At 41.1% G+C, this 18,553-nt stretch overlaps 1 protein-coding gene across 2 annotated transcripts in view; it reads right to left on the bottom strand.

Annotated features, from left to right (window-relative positions):
- Positions 1-18,553, bottom strand: part of LOC121279701 (pantothenate kinase 3-like) — a 44,035-nt gene that overhangs the window by 15,065 nt on the left and 10,417 nt on the right. For both annotated transcript variants that reach the window (XM_041190951.1, XM_041190947.1), the window contains exons 2-3: positions 7,440-7,792; positions 957-1,210 (exon numbers count right to left, since the gene is read on the bottom strand). In XM_041190951.1, the coding sequence (XP_041046885.1) occupies positions 957-1,210; positions 7,440-7,792 (607 nt within the window). The remainder of the gene's footprint in view (positions 1-956; positions 1,211-7,439; positions 7,793-18,553) is intronic.

The raw sequence follows: 18,553 nt of genomic DNA, 5'->3' as shown, positions 1-18,553 counted from the left end.
TTTCAACGGTGATACGTTAGAAATTAGCTAGCAGGCAGGGTACATTTTTCTTAAAAATTTGTTCTCTGGATGAGGGCATGATAGGCAAGGTCGGCATTTGTTGCTCATCTGCAGCTGCTGGAGAAGGTGGTGAGCTTGCTTCTTGAACCGCTGCAGTCCATGTGGTGTAGGTACATCCACGGTGCTGTTAAGGCAGGAGTTCCAGGATTTTGACCCAGTGACAGTGAAAAAGAACAGCAATTATTTCCAAGTCAGGACGGTACAAAACTTGGAAAGGAACTTAACGATGGTGTTTCCATGCATCTGCTGCCCTTTTCCCTTTCAGTGGAAGTGGCTGCAGTTTTGGAAGATGCTGTCAGAAAAAGCTTGGCAAGTTGCTGCAGTGCATCTTGTAGCTGGTACACACTGCTGTCGAAGTGTGGGAGGTGGAGGGAGTTAGTTTTATGTTCTTGAAAGCTTTTATAGCTCACTGAGTAGTCAGTTATTTTGGTGAAGACCAGCATAATTTTGAACTCCTGTTAAAAGCGTTGAAGCCTGATTAAACAAAGTGCAATCAACTGGTTCCTCTCAAACTAGTTTTACTTGTGATACTTTTTAAACAAATAGATACCCAAAGAAAAACTATGAGAAAGTATTTTGCTGCTTGCTTCTTAAAAAATACACTGATCAAAATAGTCAGGGAGGAGGGAGTAGGGAGAAGGCAAAAAAAATACAGCAGTCATAGGCTTAAAATAAAGGATAAAGACTACACCAACTTCATGAAAATAATTGAGGCACAACAACCAGACTTAAGACAATATATTACATAGAAAGGCAAAATAAAGATTGAGGAACACATTTTCTCTATCCAATAGATAAAAGACTTCAAGCTGCCCAAAACAGTCAAATTAGTGCACAGGGTGGAAAATCAGTCTGGTTATACATTTCAACATGACTCTGCCATGTCTGACACTCACCTGGTGCCAGTTACCCGCTTGTAATTATCCTTGGAGTACACAGCAAGAATACTAACTCCTGATCCAATATTCACCAGCAGGAGAGGAAACGGATTATCCAAAGCACATGTCATCTTCTGACATCTTTCTGGATCTGTTGGGTGCTCGAAATAATAGCACTCTGGACACCCATTGAAGCCTATTGAATCAATATATATCGTTCCATGGATAAGGCATTCAAGTTCATCCAGCTTTCGAAGCTGCAGATTAACAATCTACAAAAATGACACAAAACCAGATTAAATATCAAGACAAGTAATATTGTTTTCCTGCAAGCTTAAAAGCACCAGTCCCTTCCTCCATTTGTTTACAACTTTAGATACTATTAAATACTTAAAATAATGGAGGGAACTAACCTCCCTCCACTGGGAGGCAAAGAACTTCGAATGACTTTCGAAACCCCCCATAAAAAAAGCATCAATAATAATCAATCACGCCAAATAAATGAATTTTGGACTGACAGCTAAAGTAACATTCATGTCACACAAATGCCAGGCAATGACCACCTCCAACAAGAGAATCTAACCATCTCACCTTGACATTCAATGGCATTACCAACGGTGAATCCCCCATTAACATTCAGGGAGTTACCATTGACCAGAACTGGACAAGCCATATAAACACTGTCAAAGGACAGATGCTGGGAATTTTGTGGCAAGTAATTCACCTGCTGACTCCCCAAAGCCTGTCCACCAACAAGAGTCAGTAACTCTACAAGGCCTCTTGGACAGCATATTCAAAAATCACGACCTCTACCATCTAGAAGGACAAGGGCAGTAGACATATTGGAACACCATGATCTGGATGTTCACCTCCAAGAATAACACCATCTGGGGACCTTTATTCTATTCATTCACGGGATGTGGGCTTCGCTGACTGCGTCAGCATTTATTGCAGATCTCTCGTTCCCCTCAAGAAGGTGATGGTGAGTGGCCTTCTTGAACCGCTGCAGTCCATGTGGTGTAGGTACACCCACACTGCTGTTAGGAAGGGAGTTCCAGGATTATGACCCATCGATGGTGAAGGAATGGCAATATATTTCAAAGTCAGGATGGTGAGTGACTAGAAGGGGAACTTCCAGGTGGTGGTGTTCCCATCTATCTGCTGCCTTTGCCCTTCTAGACGGTAGTGGTCATGGGTTTGGAAGATGCTGCCTAAGGAATGCTTGGCGAATTCCTGCAGTGCATCTTGCAGACAGTACACACTGCTGCTAGTGTGGCAGAAGGACTGAATGTTTGTGGATGTGGTGCCAAACAAGCAGGCTTTGTTCTGGATGATGTGAAGCTTCTGGAGTGCTGTGGAGGCTGTACTCATCCAGATAAGTGGGGAGTATTCCATCAAACTCCTGACTTGTTCTTGGTGGACAGGCTTTTGGAAGTCAGGAGGTGAGTTACTCATTGCAGGATTCCTAGCTTCTAACCTGCTCTTGTAGCTACAATATTTGTATGGCTAGTCCAGTTCAGTTTCTGGTCAATCGTAGCGTCCAAGTTGTTGATAGAGGGGGATTCAGTGATGGTAATGCTATTGAACATCAAGGGACGGTGGCTAGATTCGCTCTTGTTGGAGATGGTCATTGCCTGGCACTTGTGTAGCACAAATGTTACTTGCCACTTGTCAGCCCAGGCCTGGATATTGTCCAAGTCTTGATGCATTTGGACATGGACTGCTTCAATATCTGAGTTGTCACAAATGGTGCTGAACATTGTGTAATCAGTGAACATCCCCACTTCTAGCCTTATGATGGAAGGAAGGTAACTGATGAAGCAGCTGAAGATGGTTGGGCCTGGGACACAACCCTGAGGAACTCCTGCAGTGATGTCCTGGAGCTGAGATGACTGACCCCCAACAACCACAACCATCTTCCTTTCTGCTAGGTATGGCTCCAACCTATGGAGAGTTTTCCCCGATTCCCATTGGTTCCAGTTTTGCTAGGACACCTTGATGCCGCACTCAGTCAAATGCACCCTTGACATCAAGGGCCAGTCACTCACCTTACCTCAGAAGTTCAGTTCTTTTGCCCATGTTTGAACAAGGTTGTAATGAGGTCAAGAGCCAAGTGTCCCTGGCAGAACCCAATCTGGGCATCAGTGAGCAGGTTATTGCTAAGCAGGTCTCACTCGATAGCACTGCTGATTATCCCTTCTATCACTTTACTGATGATGGAGAGTAGACTGATGGGTGGTGGTTGGCTGTGTTGGATTTGTCCTGCTTTTTGTGAACAGGACATACCTGGGCAATTTTCCACATAGCTGGGTAGATGCCAGTGTTGTAGCTGTACTGGAACAGCTTGACTAGGGTTGCAGCAAGTTCTGGAGCACAAGTCTTCAGTATTATTGCAGGAATACTGTCAGGGCCTATTGCCAATGTGATATCCAGTGCCTTCAGCCGTTTCTTGATATCACGTGGAGTGAGTGGAATTGGCTGAAGACTGGCACTTGATTCTGGAGGCCAAGATGGATCATCTACTCAGCAATTCTGGCTGAAGATTATAGCAAAAGCTTCAGCCTTATCTTGAGCACTGATGTGCTGGGCTCCCCCATTATTGAGAGTGGAGATGTTTGCGAAGCCTCCTCCTCCAGTGAGTTGTTTAATTGTCCACCATCATTCCCAACTAGATGTGACAGGATTGCAGAGCTTGGATCTGATCTGTTGGCTGTGGGATTGCTGAGTTCTGTCTTTCACTTGCTGCTTAGGACTATTTGCATGCCGAACAGCATGTGTTATAGCTTCACCAGGTTGACGCCTCATTTTTAGGTATGCCTGGTGCTGCTCCTAGCATGCCCTCCACACTCTTCATTGAACCAGGGTTGATCTCATGGCTTGATTGGAGAGTGGGGGAGATGCTGAGCCATTAAGTTACAAATTGTGTTAGAGTACAATTCTGCTACTGCTAATGGCCCACAGCACTTCATGGATGGCCAGTCAAGCTGCTAGATCTGTTCAAAATCTATCCCATGTAGCTCAGTGGTAGTGCCACACATCACGCTCATGGGTATCCTCAATGTGAAGGGGGGGACTTCGTCTCCACAAGGACCGTGTGGTGGTCACTCCTTCCGATACTAGACTTGGACGTTTACAGCACAGGTGGCCATTCGGCCCATCATGTCCACGCCAGTCAAATTTTGACTTTCTTAAGCCCATTTTCCAGCACTTGGCCCATAGCCAAGGAGGCTATGGAAACACAAGTGAATATCTAAAAACTTGTTACGAGTTTGACTCAACCACCCTTTCAGGCAGTGAGTTCCAAAGTATCCCATATGCCTTCTTAACCACCTTATCTACCCGCTCTGCTACCTTCAGGGATCTGTGGACATGTACATCAAGGTCCCTCTGATCTTCAGTGCTTTCCCCCTACATTTAAGTCCAAATCATTTATGTACGCCACAAACAGCAGCAAGGGCCTCAGCAGCGAGCCCTGTGGAACCCCACTGGAAACAGACTTCCAGTCACAGAAACATCCCTCGGCCATCACCCTCTGCTTCCCGCCTCTTAGCCAATTTTGAATCCAATGTGCCACTTTGCCTTGGATCCCATGGGCTCTTACTTTCTTGACCAGTCTGCCATGAGGAACCTTAGCAAAAGCCTTGCTAAAGTCCATGTAGACCACATCAATTGCATTATCCTCATCAACGCTCCTGGCTACACGCTCAAAAAATTTGATCAAATTTGTCAAAATGACCTTCCCTTAACAAATCATCCTGACTTGGAAATATATCATCGTTCCTTCACTGTCACTGGGTCAAAATCCTGAACTCCCTTCCTAATAGCACTGTGGGTGTACCTACACCACATGGGCTGCAGTGGTTCAAGGTAGCATCTCACTACCACCTTCTTAAGGGCAACTAGGGATGGGCAATAAATGCTGGCCCAACCAGCAAAGCTCACAATCCGTGAATTAATAAAAATCCATGCTGACTATCCCTGGTTAATCTGTCTCTTCCCAGGTGCAGATACATTCTGTCCCTCGGAATTCTTACTAACACCCACCACCGACGTTAGACTGACTAGCCTGTAATTTCCTGATCTATCCCTTCCTTTTTTAATAATGGGACAATGTTAGCAGTCCTCCAGTCCTCTGGCACCTCACTTCTGGCCAGAGGGGATTTGAAAATTGCCAGGGCCCCTGATATCTCTTCCTTTGCCTCCTTCAACGGCCTGGGAGATATGTCATCTGGGCCTGCATACTTATCCATTTTTAAGGACACTAAACCTGCCAGTACCTCCTCTCTATGTTAATTTCCTCTAATATTTCACAGTCCTCCACCCTTATGTCTATGCTTGCACCGTCCTTTTCCTTTGTGAAGGCCAACGCAAAGTATCCATTGAGGACTATACTCACATCTTCCAGGTCCAAACAATTACCTCTATGATCCCTAATTGGCCCTACTCTTTCCCTAGTCATTCTCTAGCTCTTTATATATTTAAAAAGAAGTTTTCTTATATTCTACCCACCAATGCTTTGTCATGCACTCTCAGCTTTCTTAATTTCCTTTTTTAAATTTTCCCCCTCCATTTTCATATTCCTTTAGGGACTCTGCTGTATTGAGCCCTTGGAATCTGCCATAAGTTCCTCTTTTTCTTAATCCTGGGTTCTCTGGATTTGGGTCCCCCCCACTTATCTTACGGGAACATATTTGCCCTATATGGTGGCTATTTTCTCCTCGAGTGCCTCCCACTGCTCTGACACTATCTGCAACTAGCTGCTCCCAGTCCACTTTGGCCAAATTGTATCTCAACTGAGTAAAATTAACCTTTCCCTAGTTTAGAACTTTTATTCCCAGCCCAACCTTATCCTTTTACTGTCATGAACAGGTGCATCTGAGGCACGCAGGTCAGTGAGGATGTGGTAAAGTATGTTTTTTCCTCTATTTCGTTCCCTCACCACCTGCCGCAGACACAGTCTAGCAGCTATGTCCTTCAGGGCTTGGCCAGTAGCTGGGCTACTGAGCTACTCTTGGACATTGAATTCCCTCACCCAGAGTAAATTCTGTGCCATTGCCTCCCTTAGTGCTTCCGCTAAGTGGTGTTCAACATGGAGGAGCAATGATTCATCAGCTGAGGGAGGTATGTGGTAGAATATTCCTACAGCAAGTATAGAAGGACGGTTAGGTTATTGAAAGCATCTCAAACGTGAGTAAATATGGTCACATGATTTGGTCTTGCTATCTTCCCTTCCTGTCCCATTGCAAAACACCTCCTCCTTGGAGGTGGAAGTGAGCTACCTCAAAGACAAGTACCAACTTATTAAACTTGTACTGTACGTGGGACAGATCAACGAACAGAAGACGAATTGATTGAGAAATTACTTTGCTTTTACACAGAGATCATTGCAGTGGATCCCAGAATTTAGCCATGAGTCATCTACAGCTACTCTTGGGCACCCAAACCTTCTTCCTCCCCATTAAAATTTCAACTTCAGCTAAAAATGCAAAAACTGCAATTTACTAAATATCTTTAGTGATATTGCACTAATTCCACTGAATAGAATATAGGAGATTAGATCAGAAATTTATAGTTAGTGATCCCAGTGGACCATGCCACAGGTGAGGAGCGTTTTAGAATGAAAACAACAAGTATATTTAATATGCAAGCAACATGCTGATTTAAACACAAATACATGTAAAATAGCATACCCAAACAGCCACTGGTCTTCAAAAACAAATTCAAAATAAATAAACTTTGATTTCAGGCAACTCCAGCATGTATTAACAATGGGCAATGCCTGTGGGCTGTAAGACCTGTGTTTGTGATTTCTTTGTTAATGGTTAGAAGACAAAACAAAAACCTTTAGAGAATGGATTGCTATTAAATATTTAGCTTATAAAAACTCTTGCCTGGTTCAAAAATTTTGTACGCCTATAAAAACCTGGAGGTGGTAATGAATTGTGTGTCATTTTTCTTGAAGGAAACTGATGCCTATCAAAGATTGGTATAAATCAGCAAAAACACTAATAGTGCACTACTTTTTACAAATCTGCGCTTCTGGTACACACAAAGAGTTACAGGAAATTGTGCGACTCCAGTTTGTGACTTTCAGTGCAAGGAAGCGCATGCATAAGGCTGGAACATAACGCAAGAAATAGGTGAACTAGAGGAAAGCGGTAGTGGCAGTATTCAAGGGATATGTATAGGTCAGGACAGGAGGCTGATAGTGAAGAAAACTATGGGAGTTTTAGACACTGATAGTTTTGGTTACATCCTCAGCGCTCAAACTTCTAGAATGTTAAAACATGATCCTTAAACCCTTAAAGAGACTGCACACATTTTAAAACTCATCTACCAGAACAGATCTCTGAAGCAGAAAATGTATTTGTGAATGACCGCCTCATTTCTAAATTAATCTCAATCCTGAAATGAGCAGAGAAAACAATTTAATAGATGACTGCACATGGTTCTGCAGTCCCAAATTTCGATACATGAAAAACAAAATTAAGATATACATACTGTACGCAAGTCTGGCTCAAATTTGTATGCCCCGCCTCCAGTAGCGCAGAGTGTTGTGTGAAGACTAGAAAAGTGTTTGGCTTTGCCCATCTGAATAAATGCTGGCATGTTCTGAGTAGGAAACCTTATGAAGTGCAAATTGCCTTTGCGTCCACAAATTGTCAAATCTTTGAGTTCAAGACGAACATCACGGATGCCTGTGGATCCATAGGCCACATTGGAGGTCAAATATTTCCGTATACTCCTCAGATTTTCCACTTCCTCCTCCTCTTCCTCAGCAGTGATGTCCTTTGGTTCAAAATAAACCAGTTTTACCAAAGTTCCACCAATGTCCATGCCAAACCATGGAAAAGCTACATGTAAAAAGCAAAATTCAAAAATAAATTCATGATTGCTTAAAAGAACATCACAAGTACAATACTCTAAGTCAGACCTACTGATTGGTTCAGAAATAAGTGAAAAGGATTAAAGGGATATAGGAATATGGCTGGTGAATGTGTTTAGAACTATTTGTTCCAAGTAAACATACAGATTAGTTGGACAAACACCAGGATTTCTGTGTAAACCATGCATTTGTATAGTACCTCTAACTAACAAAAGGTGCCAAAGCACTTCACAGGACCATTTCAATTAGAGTTAGCATTGAGCCACTTAAGAGCATCTTAAGAGAGGAGGTGAAGAGCTAAGGGAGGAATTCCAGAGCTTAGGGCCAAGGCTTCCGAAAGCACAATGGCCTGGAGTTAAGTGATTAAAATTAGGATGTGCTGGAGGCTAGAACTGTAGGACTGCAGAGGTTTTGGTGGATGTTAGAGATAGGCCACAGAGGGATTTGAAAACAAGGAGAATTTTAAACTTGACATATTGCCAAGTGGAAATCAACGTAAGCCACAGAATCTTGGGATAATGGGTGAAGGAGATCTGATGATTCTGACATGGACAGAAGAGTTTTGGATGAGCTCAGGTTTGCAGAGGGTGAAAAATGAAGGCTGGCCAGAAGTTCTCCAGATGATTCTCAACAGCCTTTGCTTAAAAAACACAAGAGACTGTCAACTAGTCATAATCGAGCAATGTTGCATTGGCGAGAGAAGAAAAAGTTGCACCTGGGGTCCAAGCAAACTTTTTCTGTATATGGTTAGTCACATAGATTAAGTGTCCCATTTATTACTCATTTTGAGCATCAAGTTGACAAAAGCACCATATCTGTATTTGCAAGAGGCAATGAGTTTAGCATTGTGGGTGTACCTATACCACATGGACTGCAGCAGTTCAAGAAGGCAGCTCACCACCAACTTCTCCAAGGCAACTAGGGATGGGCAATAAATGCTGGCCAAGCCAGGGAAGCCCACATCCCGTGAATGAATAAAAAATAAAAGTTTTTTTTTAAAATCAGTGTTCAGTGAGGGCATGTCTTTGGGGGAAAGTCTCAAATAGCTTGGAAATTCCCAAGCTTCTTGAAGCTTTCTAAAGTATTAAGTCTGTAGATATCAACTAGTCTTAATTCAAGATCACTTCATTTAACTTTAGGTTATTCAAATCAAAGCACTAAATTCCAACTTTTGATACACACGTTTTTCTCTGCAAATTATAGAACCATTATCAGAAATAGTCTAAATAATTTCTTGAAAACTCTCATCTTAATTTGCAAGTATGCTGAAAAATAATTAAATTAGTTAAACACTGAAATACGAAACAGAAAATTTTGGCTGCTTGCCAATTCTGGTAGTGGACTATTCTGGTAGTTTGGTGAACACTAGCCTTACAGTTTAAATGCTTTTAAGTAAACCATCAAACCATTCTCAATACAGCGTGCAGGAATTATAAGTCCAAGGTCAATGCTGCAGAGTCATAACCAGTGAAGAGAAAATGAAACAAATCCTTCTTACCCAAACCCCTACACACCCCTCTTCCTCAGAGTCTTATTTCTCCCCTGGCTTGTCACCTAAGCAGATTGGCTTGTTTTCATGCTGTCACTTCAACTAGCTCTAAGCATCTGTTCACCCCCTTAGAGCACTGTGTTCCATTCAGTGCAGGTCCAAAGTTTAAAATAAATTAGCTTTTTAAAAACTAAATGTAGAAAACTGCTATATATTGAAGAATTCACTATTAAAAAGCTAATATTTTCTTTCAGAGAATTAGCTGATACCAATGAACGAAAAAGGAATAAATGTATTTTAGTACAAGGGAATGATAATTTCATGTAGTATTCTAGGCATTTCTGAAAATTTGGGATTAATCCCAAATTTTAATCCAAGAATGCAGATTTAATAAAATTAAACATTTCGTATCGAATTAATCGATTACAACTAACATTCTAACTCATTGCCTTCATTTTCAATGGGCCTTCATTTTCAATGGGCTGCAACACGTTTTATGATATGCTAATGAAATAGGAGAAAACTATTAAATAAATTTGATAGTACATTTAAATATGAGATTTAGAAGCGAACCTATTTCGACTCGAAGGCATTTTTAACATGATAGAACTAAAACAATTGCAGGAAGTTAGTGCAAGTTGATATTTATGAAATGCGAATTTATCCAATCCCAACTATCCTCAGACATGTCACATTAAAGACTAAGATGACTTGAATAAAATTACACTAAGAAACAGATGATTGATATTCAATGAAATACTAAATGCACATTTGGAACATTTACTCCTAATGTGATTTGCATTGGATAGAAAGCTATTGGCTGTCAATTTAAAAGCAAAGTGATTTAATATTAAAAAGTTGTTAGAACAGATGTTCCAATTTCAAATTGGAAAGAGATTGGTACTGACTGACTGAATTCTGTCTGGAAAAAATTGGTGAACAGCTACAAAGAGTTTCTCAGGAATTTAAACCAACTATCTTCAAATTTTATGTATGTGGGCATTAAAATCCAAAACAATGTTCCAAAACATGCAAGAATGTACTTCATTAATTCTTTGAAATTACTCAGGTATTATTAAATTATAAGTATCTAAAAAGGTAATATTGCTCCTTCTATAAAAGACCAATTTTTATTTCAAAAATTAATGTTTTCAACTGGAACTTGAAAATCTCAATGGTTAGTCATAGTATGGATAGTGTAGAAACTGCAGGACATCGGAAACCATCAATCTTGCCAAAGCATGATTTAATGCACTAGAAATTGTCAGACATAATACTAATCATACAATATAACAGTGCATTTAGGTAACTCCATCAAATTACATTCTGTCGCAAAAAGGCAAACATATCCACCTGTGACAAAAATCAAAGAACTGGCATTTAGAACAGGGAAAAGGGGGTTTTAAGGAGACTCTTAAAGGAGATGGAAAGGTTGAGGGAGGAAATTCCAGAATTTAAAACTTAGTCATAACAATCAACAGTGGGATAAAGGGAATGCACAAGGCAAGATTTGGATGAACAGAATTCTTCGAAGAATGCATGGGTGAAGGAAATTACAAAGAGGGAAAGTCAAAGCTATGGAGGAGTTTGAACATAAGGATGGGAATTTTAAAATCAAGGCGTAGGTGGTTCAAGAACTAATGTAGCTAAGCTAGCCGAGGTGAGATGGGCAAACAGGTTTTGGTGCAGGCTAGAATGCAGAGTTTTGCACAAGCTCAAGTTTATGGAGGCCAACCAGGAGAACAGTGGAATAGTCAATCTGAAAGTAACAAACATGGGTGAGGATTTCAGCAGGCGATATTACAAAGGTGGAAGTTGGCAGTCTTTGGGATGAATGGATATCGTGTCAGATAATCAGCTCTGGGCATCGACGTTGTCAAGAGTCCGGTTCAATCCAATACAACAGCCAGAGAGGGGATTGAAATCAGTGATGGAGGGAAATGGAGTTTGTGGCACAGGCCAATGGCTTCAGTCTTGCTCTGTTTAACTGAAGAAAACTGCAGCTCATTCAGGACTCAACGCCAGCCAAGCATGATAAAAAATACAGACAGTGGAGTGGTTGAGACACGATGAGGAGGTAGAGCTGGATGTTATCAGTATATGTGGAAGCTGATGTTATGTCTTTGAATGATGTCATTAAGGGGAATCACGTAGATGAGAAATAGAAATTGATCAAAGGCTGATTTGCAGGTAATTCAAGATGTAACAATGTGGTGGTGAGAATAGAAGCCATTGCAGGAGATTGTCTGCTTACAGGTAGATGGATAAGAGGAGTAGAACCAGTGTCCCACTCAGCTGAACAGTAGTTGGTGTGGTCAATCATTTCAAAGGGTTCAGAATGATCAGGAGAGATATGGAGTGCCATGGTCAAGGTCACAGAGAAGGGCATTTGCAACTTTTTCTTGGAGCCATTTCAGTGCTGAAGCAGGACTTCAGATTTCACTTGCCTGAAGTAGAATGATGTGCATTCAGATCACCACATATTCATGATTTTTCATATTGTTACCCCTAATTTTGTGGTGTTTCAAATCTTAAATTAGGTTATCATCTATTTATTCAAAAATCTGCATTCCTGAAACACCACATTTGCTTTCTTGGGGCATATCAATTTTGTATTTTTCCCACTAAGAACTCAAAGGCAAAAAATGCTGGAAAAACTCAGCAGGTCTGACAGCATCTGTGGTGAGAAAGAGAGACAGAGATAACGTTTCAAGTCCCTATGATTCTTCTTCAGATCTGAAATCCGATCTGAAGAGTCATACGGACTCTAAATCTTATCTCTGTCTCTCTCTCTCCACAGATGCTGTCAGATCTGCTAAGTTTTTCCAGCATTTATTGTTTTCGTTTCAGATTTCCAGCATCTACAGTATTTTGCCTTTATTTAGAGAACTTACATTGATCTGTGAACTGGTTGCTAATAATTTCTGGATTATCACTTGAGCCATGAGCAAATTGGCACAGGGTAACTGACATTAGAGATGAAGATTGATGTGGGAGAAATAAGTTTCAATTCATGGGGCACTGGCACCAGTATGAGGGAAAAGCAGAAGTTGTACCTTTGGAACACCTGAAATATGCTGAGGCCATTGTTCTGGCAAGTCGTATAACTCAGGCAACAGAGAGCTTTAAACTAAATAGTAGAGGGAGGAGATCATGAGAGGGGAGATAGAATAAAGGGAAACAACTATGTTATAGAGCAGGATAGCAATTTGGGTACTGAGTATCAGAGTGTGACAGGAAGGGCAGAACATACAATTGTGAGTGTGCCAGCAGATAATACCAAAGATTGCAAAAAAAAGAGTTTGAGTTTAAGGCCCTGTATCTGAATGCACACAGCATCGTAACAAAAGGGATGAATTGTTAGCAGAGATAGATATGTTTGACCCAATAGGCATTACAGGGGCATGGCTGAAAAGTGACCAAGGCTAGGACCTGAACATTTAAGGTTACTGACATATTAGAATGACAGGAAGCTAGGAAAAGGTGACAGGATAGCTTTGTTAATTAAGGATGGCATTAGTTCAGTACTGAGAGATGACTTTGGCTTGAAAGATCAGGATGTTACACTGTAGGACAGAGCATACAGGAAGAAATAAACGGGGTAAGAAAGAAAGGTACCGCAACAATCATTGGGGAAATCAAATTGGCAAACGTAGCCTGGAAAATGAGTTCAGAATGTGTTTTCAGGGCAATTTCTTAGAGCAGTATGTTCTAAAGCCTGCCAGGGAGCAGGTTATTCTTGACATGGGTAGTGTGCAATGAGTCAGGATTAATCAGTCACCTCATGGTAAAGGAGCCTCTAGGTGATAGCGATCACAACATGATAGAATTTCATGTTCAGTTTAAAAGGGAGAAGTGTGGGTCCACAGGTAGTATTTTAAAGCTAAATAAAAGGTAACTATGAAGGTGTGAAGGCAGGCTGGTTAAGGTGAACTGGGAAACTAGGTTAAAAGGTAGGACAGTAGGGATCCAATAGCAGACTTTTAAGATATTTAATAACTCTCAATAAAGATTTATCCCAGTGAGAAAAAGACTCTGAGAAAGATACACATGGCGAAATAAGGAAGTTATGGATAGTGTTAAATTGAAAGAAGCGCTGTAGAAATCTACCAAGATTTGTGGCCACTCAGAGGATTGGACAGATTTTAAGAACCAGCAAAGAATGAGTAAAAAGACAATAAAGAGGCAGAAAGAAGAGTGAGAGAGAAAACTATTAAGTTAGCTATAACAGAGGCTTGGCTAAAAGGGCAGGATTGGCAGCTCAACATTCCAGGTTACAGGGTATTCAGCTAGAGGGGGGATAGAAGAGGTGGGGTGGAAATCACGATATTGATCAAGGATTCAATTATAGCAGTGAGGAGGGATGATATTTTGGAAGGATGATCTAATGAGGCCATGTGGATAGAAGTAAAAAAACACAAAAGGGGAAAACACACCATAGGGTGTGTACCATAGGCCGCCAAACAGTCAGGGAGAGAGGGAGGATCAAATATTTAATCAAATTGCCGAGAAGTATAGAAATAATAAGGCAGTAATAGTAGCAGATTTTAACTACCCAAATATTAACTGGGATAGTTTGAGTGTGCAAGGTAGGGGGAGCGCAAAATTCTCAAGTTGCATCCAGGAGAACTTTTTTTTAGTCAGTATGTAGAAAGTCCAACAAGGGGGCAGTTCTGTACCTAATATTCAGAAATGAGCTTGGGCAGGTGGAAGGTTTACCATTAGGGGAGCATTTTGGAGATAGTGACCATAACTCAGTTAGATTTAGACAGTTATTGAACAGAATAAGATTGGGCCAGAAATAAATGTTCTAAACTGGGGAAAGACAAAGATAAAAGTAATATACTGTGGATACTGGAAAGCTGAAACAAAAACAGGGAATGCTGGAAAAACTCAGCAGATCTGACAGCATCTGTAGAGAGAAAAACAGTTGACGTTTTGAGTCCGTATGATCCTTCTTCAGAGCTACTGAAGCTCCGCAGCTCTGGAGGAGGGCCATACGGACTCGAAACGTCAACTCTGTTTTTCTCTCCACAGATGCTGTCAGACCTGCTGAGTTTTTCTAGCATTTTCAGTTCTTGTTGGGGAAAGGCTAATTTTACTAATGTGAGATATGATTTGGCCTAAGTGGACTGGGAGCAGCCACTTGCAGATAAAACTGCATCAGAGCAGTGGGATGCATTCAAGGAGGAAATAGAGAGTACAGGGCAAGTATGTTTCCAGAAAGACAAAGGTGGGGGAGAACCAAGTCCAGAGAACCCTGGATATAAGAGAAATAAGGACATAAAAGGTTAGGATTAAGAAAAAAGAGAAGCTTATGGCAGATACCGAGGGCTCAATACTGCAGAGTCTCTAGAGCTGCGTAAAAAGTGGAAGGGGGGGGGGACCTTAAAAAGGAAAGTTAAGAGAATACATGAGAAAGTATGGGTGGGCAGAATAAAGGAAAACTCAAGGGTTTTAAAAAAATATAAGAAGAGCAAGAGGATAACTAGGGAAAGAGTAGGACCAATTAGGGACCATAGAGGCAATCTATGTGGTGGACCCAGAAGACGTGGATACAGTTGTCAATGAATGCTTTGCGTTGGCCTTCATAATGAAAAAGGATGACGCAGGTAAGGACATCAGGGTGGAGAGCCGAAATATTACAGGAAATTAACAGAGAGCGTGCTAGCGGGTTTAGCAGCCTTAAAAAAGCAGACAAATCCACAGGCCCGGATGGGATGTATCCTGCTGTTGAGGGAGGCAAGGGAAGAGATACCAGGGGCTCTGGCAGTAATCTTCAAATTCTCTCTTGCCACAGGTGAGGTGCCAGAGGACTGGAGGACTGCAGGACTGCTAACGTTGTCCCATTATTAAAAAAAGGAGGGGATAGACTAGGAAATTACTCGCCAGTCAGTCTAACCTCAGTGGTGGGGAAGTTACTATAAAGAATTCTGAGACACAGAATATATCTGCACTTGGAGAGAGACAGATTAATCAGGGATAGTCAGCATGGGTTTAAGGGAAGATCACGTTTGACAAATTTGATCAAATGTTTTGAGGAGGTAACCAGGAGCGTTGATGAGGGTAATGCATTTGACATGGTCTACATGGACTTTAGCAAGGCTTTTGATAAGATTCTTCATGGCAGACTGGTCAAGAAAGTAAGAACCCATGGGATCCAAGGCAACATTGGTGCATTGGATCCAAAATTGGCCGAGAGGCAGGAAGCAGAGGGTGATGGTCGAGGGATACTTCCGTGACTAGAAGTCCGTTTCCAGTGAGGTTCCAGCAGGGGCCCTTGCTGTTTGTGGTGTACATAAATGATTTGGGCTTAAATATAAGAGGTATGATCAAGAAGTTCACAGATGACACGAAAATTGGTAGGGTGTGCTTGAAATGCTAATAAGTAAACATGGATGCTGGCTTAGCACGTAAGGGAATTTGCATTTTTTTTTTTGATAGATAAATGAAGAGATTTTAGTCCATTTACAACTAGCCAGACAAGCAAGGCTAAGTAGTGTGTTATTTTTTCCCTAAGTTTATTGACAATATTGGCAACATGAAAGCTTTTGTATGAGGAAGATACAGTTCCAAAGACATATGGAACAATAGAATTTACAGAGAGAAACAAATATAAAAGGAGAATGAAAGGCTGTGTGAAAAGAGCTATGTAAGATCTAAAAGGAGTATATGAAATAGCCTTAATAAAGCCTCCAGCATTTGTGCATAAGTCTGCTATCTAATGAAAGTAAAGTTGGGGAAAAGCCATTTGGAATTCCACCATTCAGGGTAGTGTGTTAACTTTGAGTTTATTTTAAATATAAAACCCATTTTGGGCTGTTGCCTTAAAGGTAACAGGGAATCAGGTTAATTAGGAACTTTAGGAGTATTTATATTAGTGAGTAATTTGTAGTTTTATGTATGTGTTGAAATCTTTCATTTTGTTAATAAATATTTTAATTTAATTTTTAAAATCTCTTGATGGTCTCATCACTTCTGAATTCAGTGTACATATCTTTTCATAATAAATACAAATTGTAAAACTGTCATGATAGCATGACCAAGTTTCCCTTATGGATTTGGTCTGTCTGGCACACATCTGCCACATAACAGTATATTAATTAAATGAGAGATTGTATAACTGATTAGGAAGGCAAACGGAATGCTGGCATTTATTGCAAGGGGAATGGAATATAAAAGTAGGGAAGTTTTACTCCAACTGTACAGGCCTTGGTGAAACCACAGCTGGAGTACAATGTACAATTTTGGTCTCCTTATTTGAAAAAAAGATAACCGCTTTAGAAGTTCAGAGAAAGTTCATTCGACTCATTGTTTGGATGAAGGGCTTAACTTACGAAGAAAGACTGAACAAGTTGGGCACATATGCATTGGAGTTTAGAAGAATGAGAGGTGATCTTAATGAAACATTTAAGATCCAGGGGACTTGATAGGATGGATACTGGGAGAATGTTTCCACTTGTGGAAAAACTAGAACTAAGGCACACAGTTTAAGAATAAGATGTCTCCCTTTCAAGAGCAATGAGGAGAATTTTTTTCTCAGAGGGTTGTTTGTCTGTGGGATTCTCTTCCCCATAAAGTAGTGGAGGCAGGGTCTCGAAATTTATTCATGGCTGAGTCGGATAGATTTTTGACAGGCAAGAGAATCAAGGGTTATGGGGGGAGGGCAGACAAAAAAGTAGAGCTCAGACCACAGCCAGATCAGCCATGATCTTACAGAATGGCACAGCTAGCTCTGAAAAGGGCCAAATGGCCTACTCCTGCTCCCAAGTGCTATGTTACAATGCTAACGTTGGCTTCTAATCAAAAAGTTACTTTTTCATGTCTAGTCACAGATAAGGGTGCAATCTACTATTCTTCAATAATCTTACATTGACCCAACTTGTGGGGGTCACTTTTTAATAATTGTTCTTTTTCGAGTTATTTCCACTCTTCATTTTCTTGTTGATTAAGAAGTCAGTTTTTTTTTAAAAATCTGCTCATGAGATGAAAGTGCCACTGGCAAATCTGACATTTACTGCTGTTCCCCCACTGTCCTCAAGACAGTGGAATGAGCCATCTTTTTGAACCCTGCAGTTAGGAAGGGAGTTCCAAGATTTTGACCCAGTGACATGAAGGAATGATACTATAGTTCCAATTCAAGATGGTGTGTAAATTAGAGGGGGACTTGCTCCTGGAATGAAAGTCTTGGTTGCATTCTATGATTAAAACAATGCACTACTACTAACTTTAACGAATAACTAATAAAATCCCAGTGAATGTTGGGGTTGTTTAATGAAATCCACAACATCACCTTGTTCTTGCATGTTTCACTCAACTGTCCGTAAACCTCTCTACAATATTGCCACTGTCTTGCCGCTTGTAACACATGTACCACTTCCTTAACACTATTCACATCCACTACTTATAGAATCTTTTATCCATACTATTATCCCATGCAACTCACCCTCCATCATGTTGTGTGGCATTAAATGGGACAGATTCTTGCACCCTTAATATATCTGCAGTCCTGCCACATCAAGTTGTGAACGGACAATTAAACAATAGGAGACGCCTCCACAAATATTCCTATCCTCAATGATGGGGCTGAAGCATTTGCAATAATCTCCAGCCAGAAGTGTCAAGTGGAAGATCCATCTCAGCTTCCTGAGGTACCCAGCATCACAGATGCCTGTCTTCAACCAATTCAATTCAGTCCACATGATATCAAGAAAAGGCTGAAGGCACTGGATACTGCAAAGGCTATGGGCCCTGACAATATTCTGGCAATAATACTGAAGACTTGTGCTCCAGAACTAGCTATGCCCTGAGCCAAGCTGTTCCAGTACAGCTACAACACTGGCATCTACCCAGCTATGTGGAAAATTACCCAGGTATGTCCTGCCCACAAAAAGGACAGGTGAGGTGAGAGTGACTGTCCTTGACATCAAGGCAATATTTGACTGAGTGCAGCATTAAGGAGCCCTAGCAAAACTGGAGTCAATGCAAACCAGGGGGAAAACTCTCTGCTGGATGGAGACATACCTAGCACAAAGGGAGATGGTTGTGGTTGTTGGAGGTCAGTCATCCTAATTCCAGGACATCACTGCAGGAGTTCCTCAGGGTAGTGTCCTAGGCCCAAGCATCTTCAGCTGCTTCATCAATGACCTTCTTTCCATCATAAAGTCAAAAGTGGGGATGTTCACTGATGACTTTGTTCAGCAGCATTCGTGACTTCTGAAGCAGTCTGCACCCATATGC

Source organism: Carcharodon carcharias, chromosome 1 (assembly GCF_017639515.1).
Source record: "Carcharodon carcharias isolate sCarCar2 chromosome 1, sCarCar2.pri, whole genome shotgun sequence".
In the NCBI taxonomy this organism is placed as follows: Eukaryota; Metazoa; Chordata; class Chondrichthyes; order Lamniformes; family Lamnidae; genus Carcharodon; species Carcharodon carcharias.
Note: the sequence above shows the minus strand (reverse complement) of the source record. Positions and strands in the feature narration are given on the sequence as shown.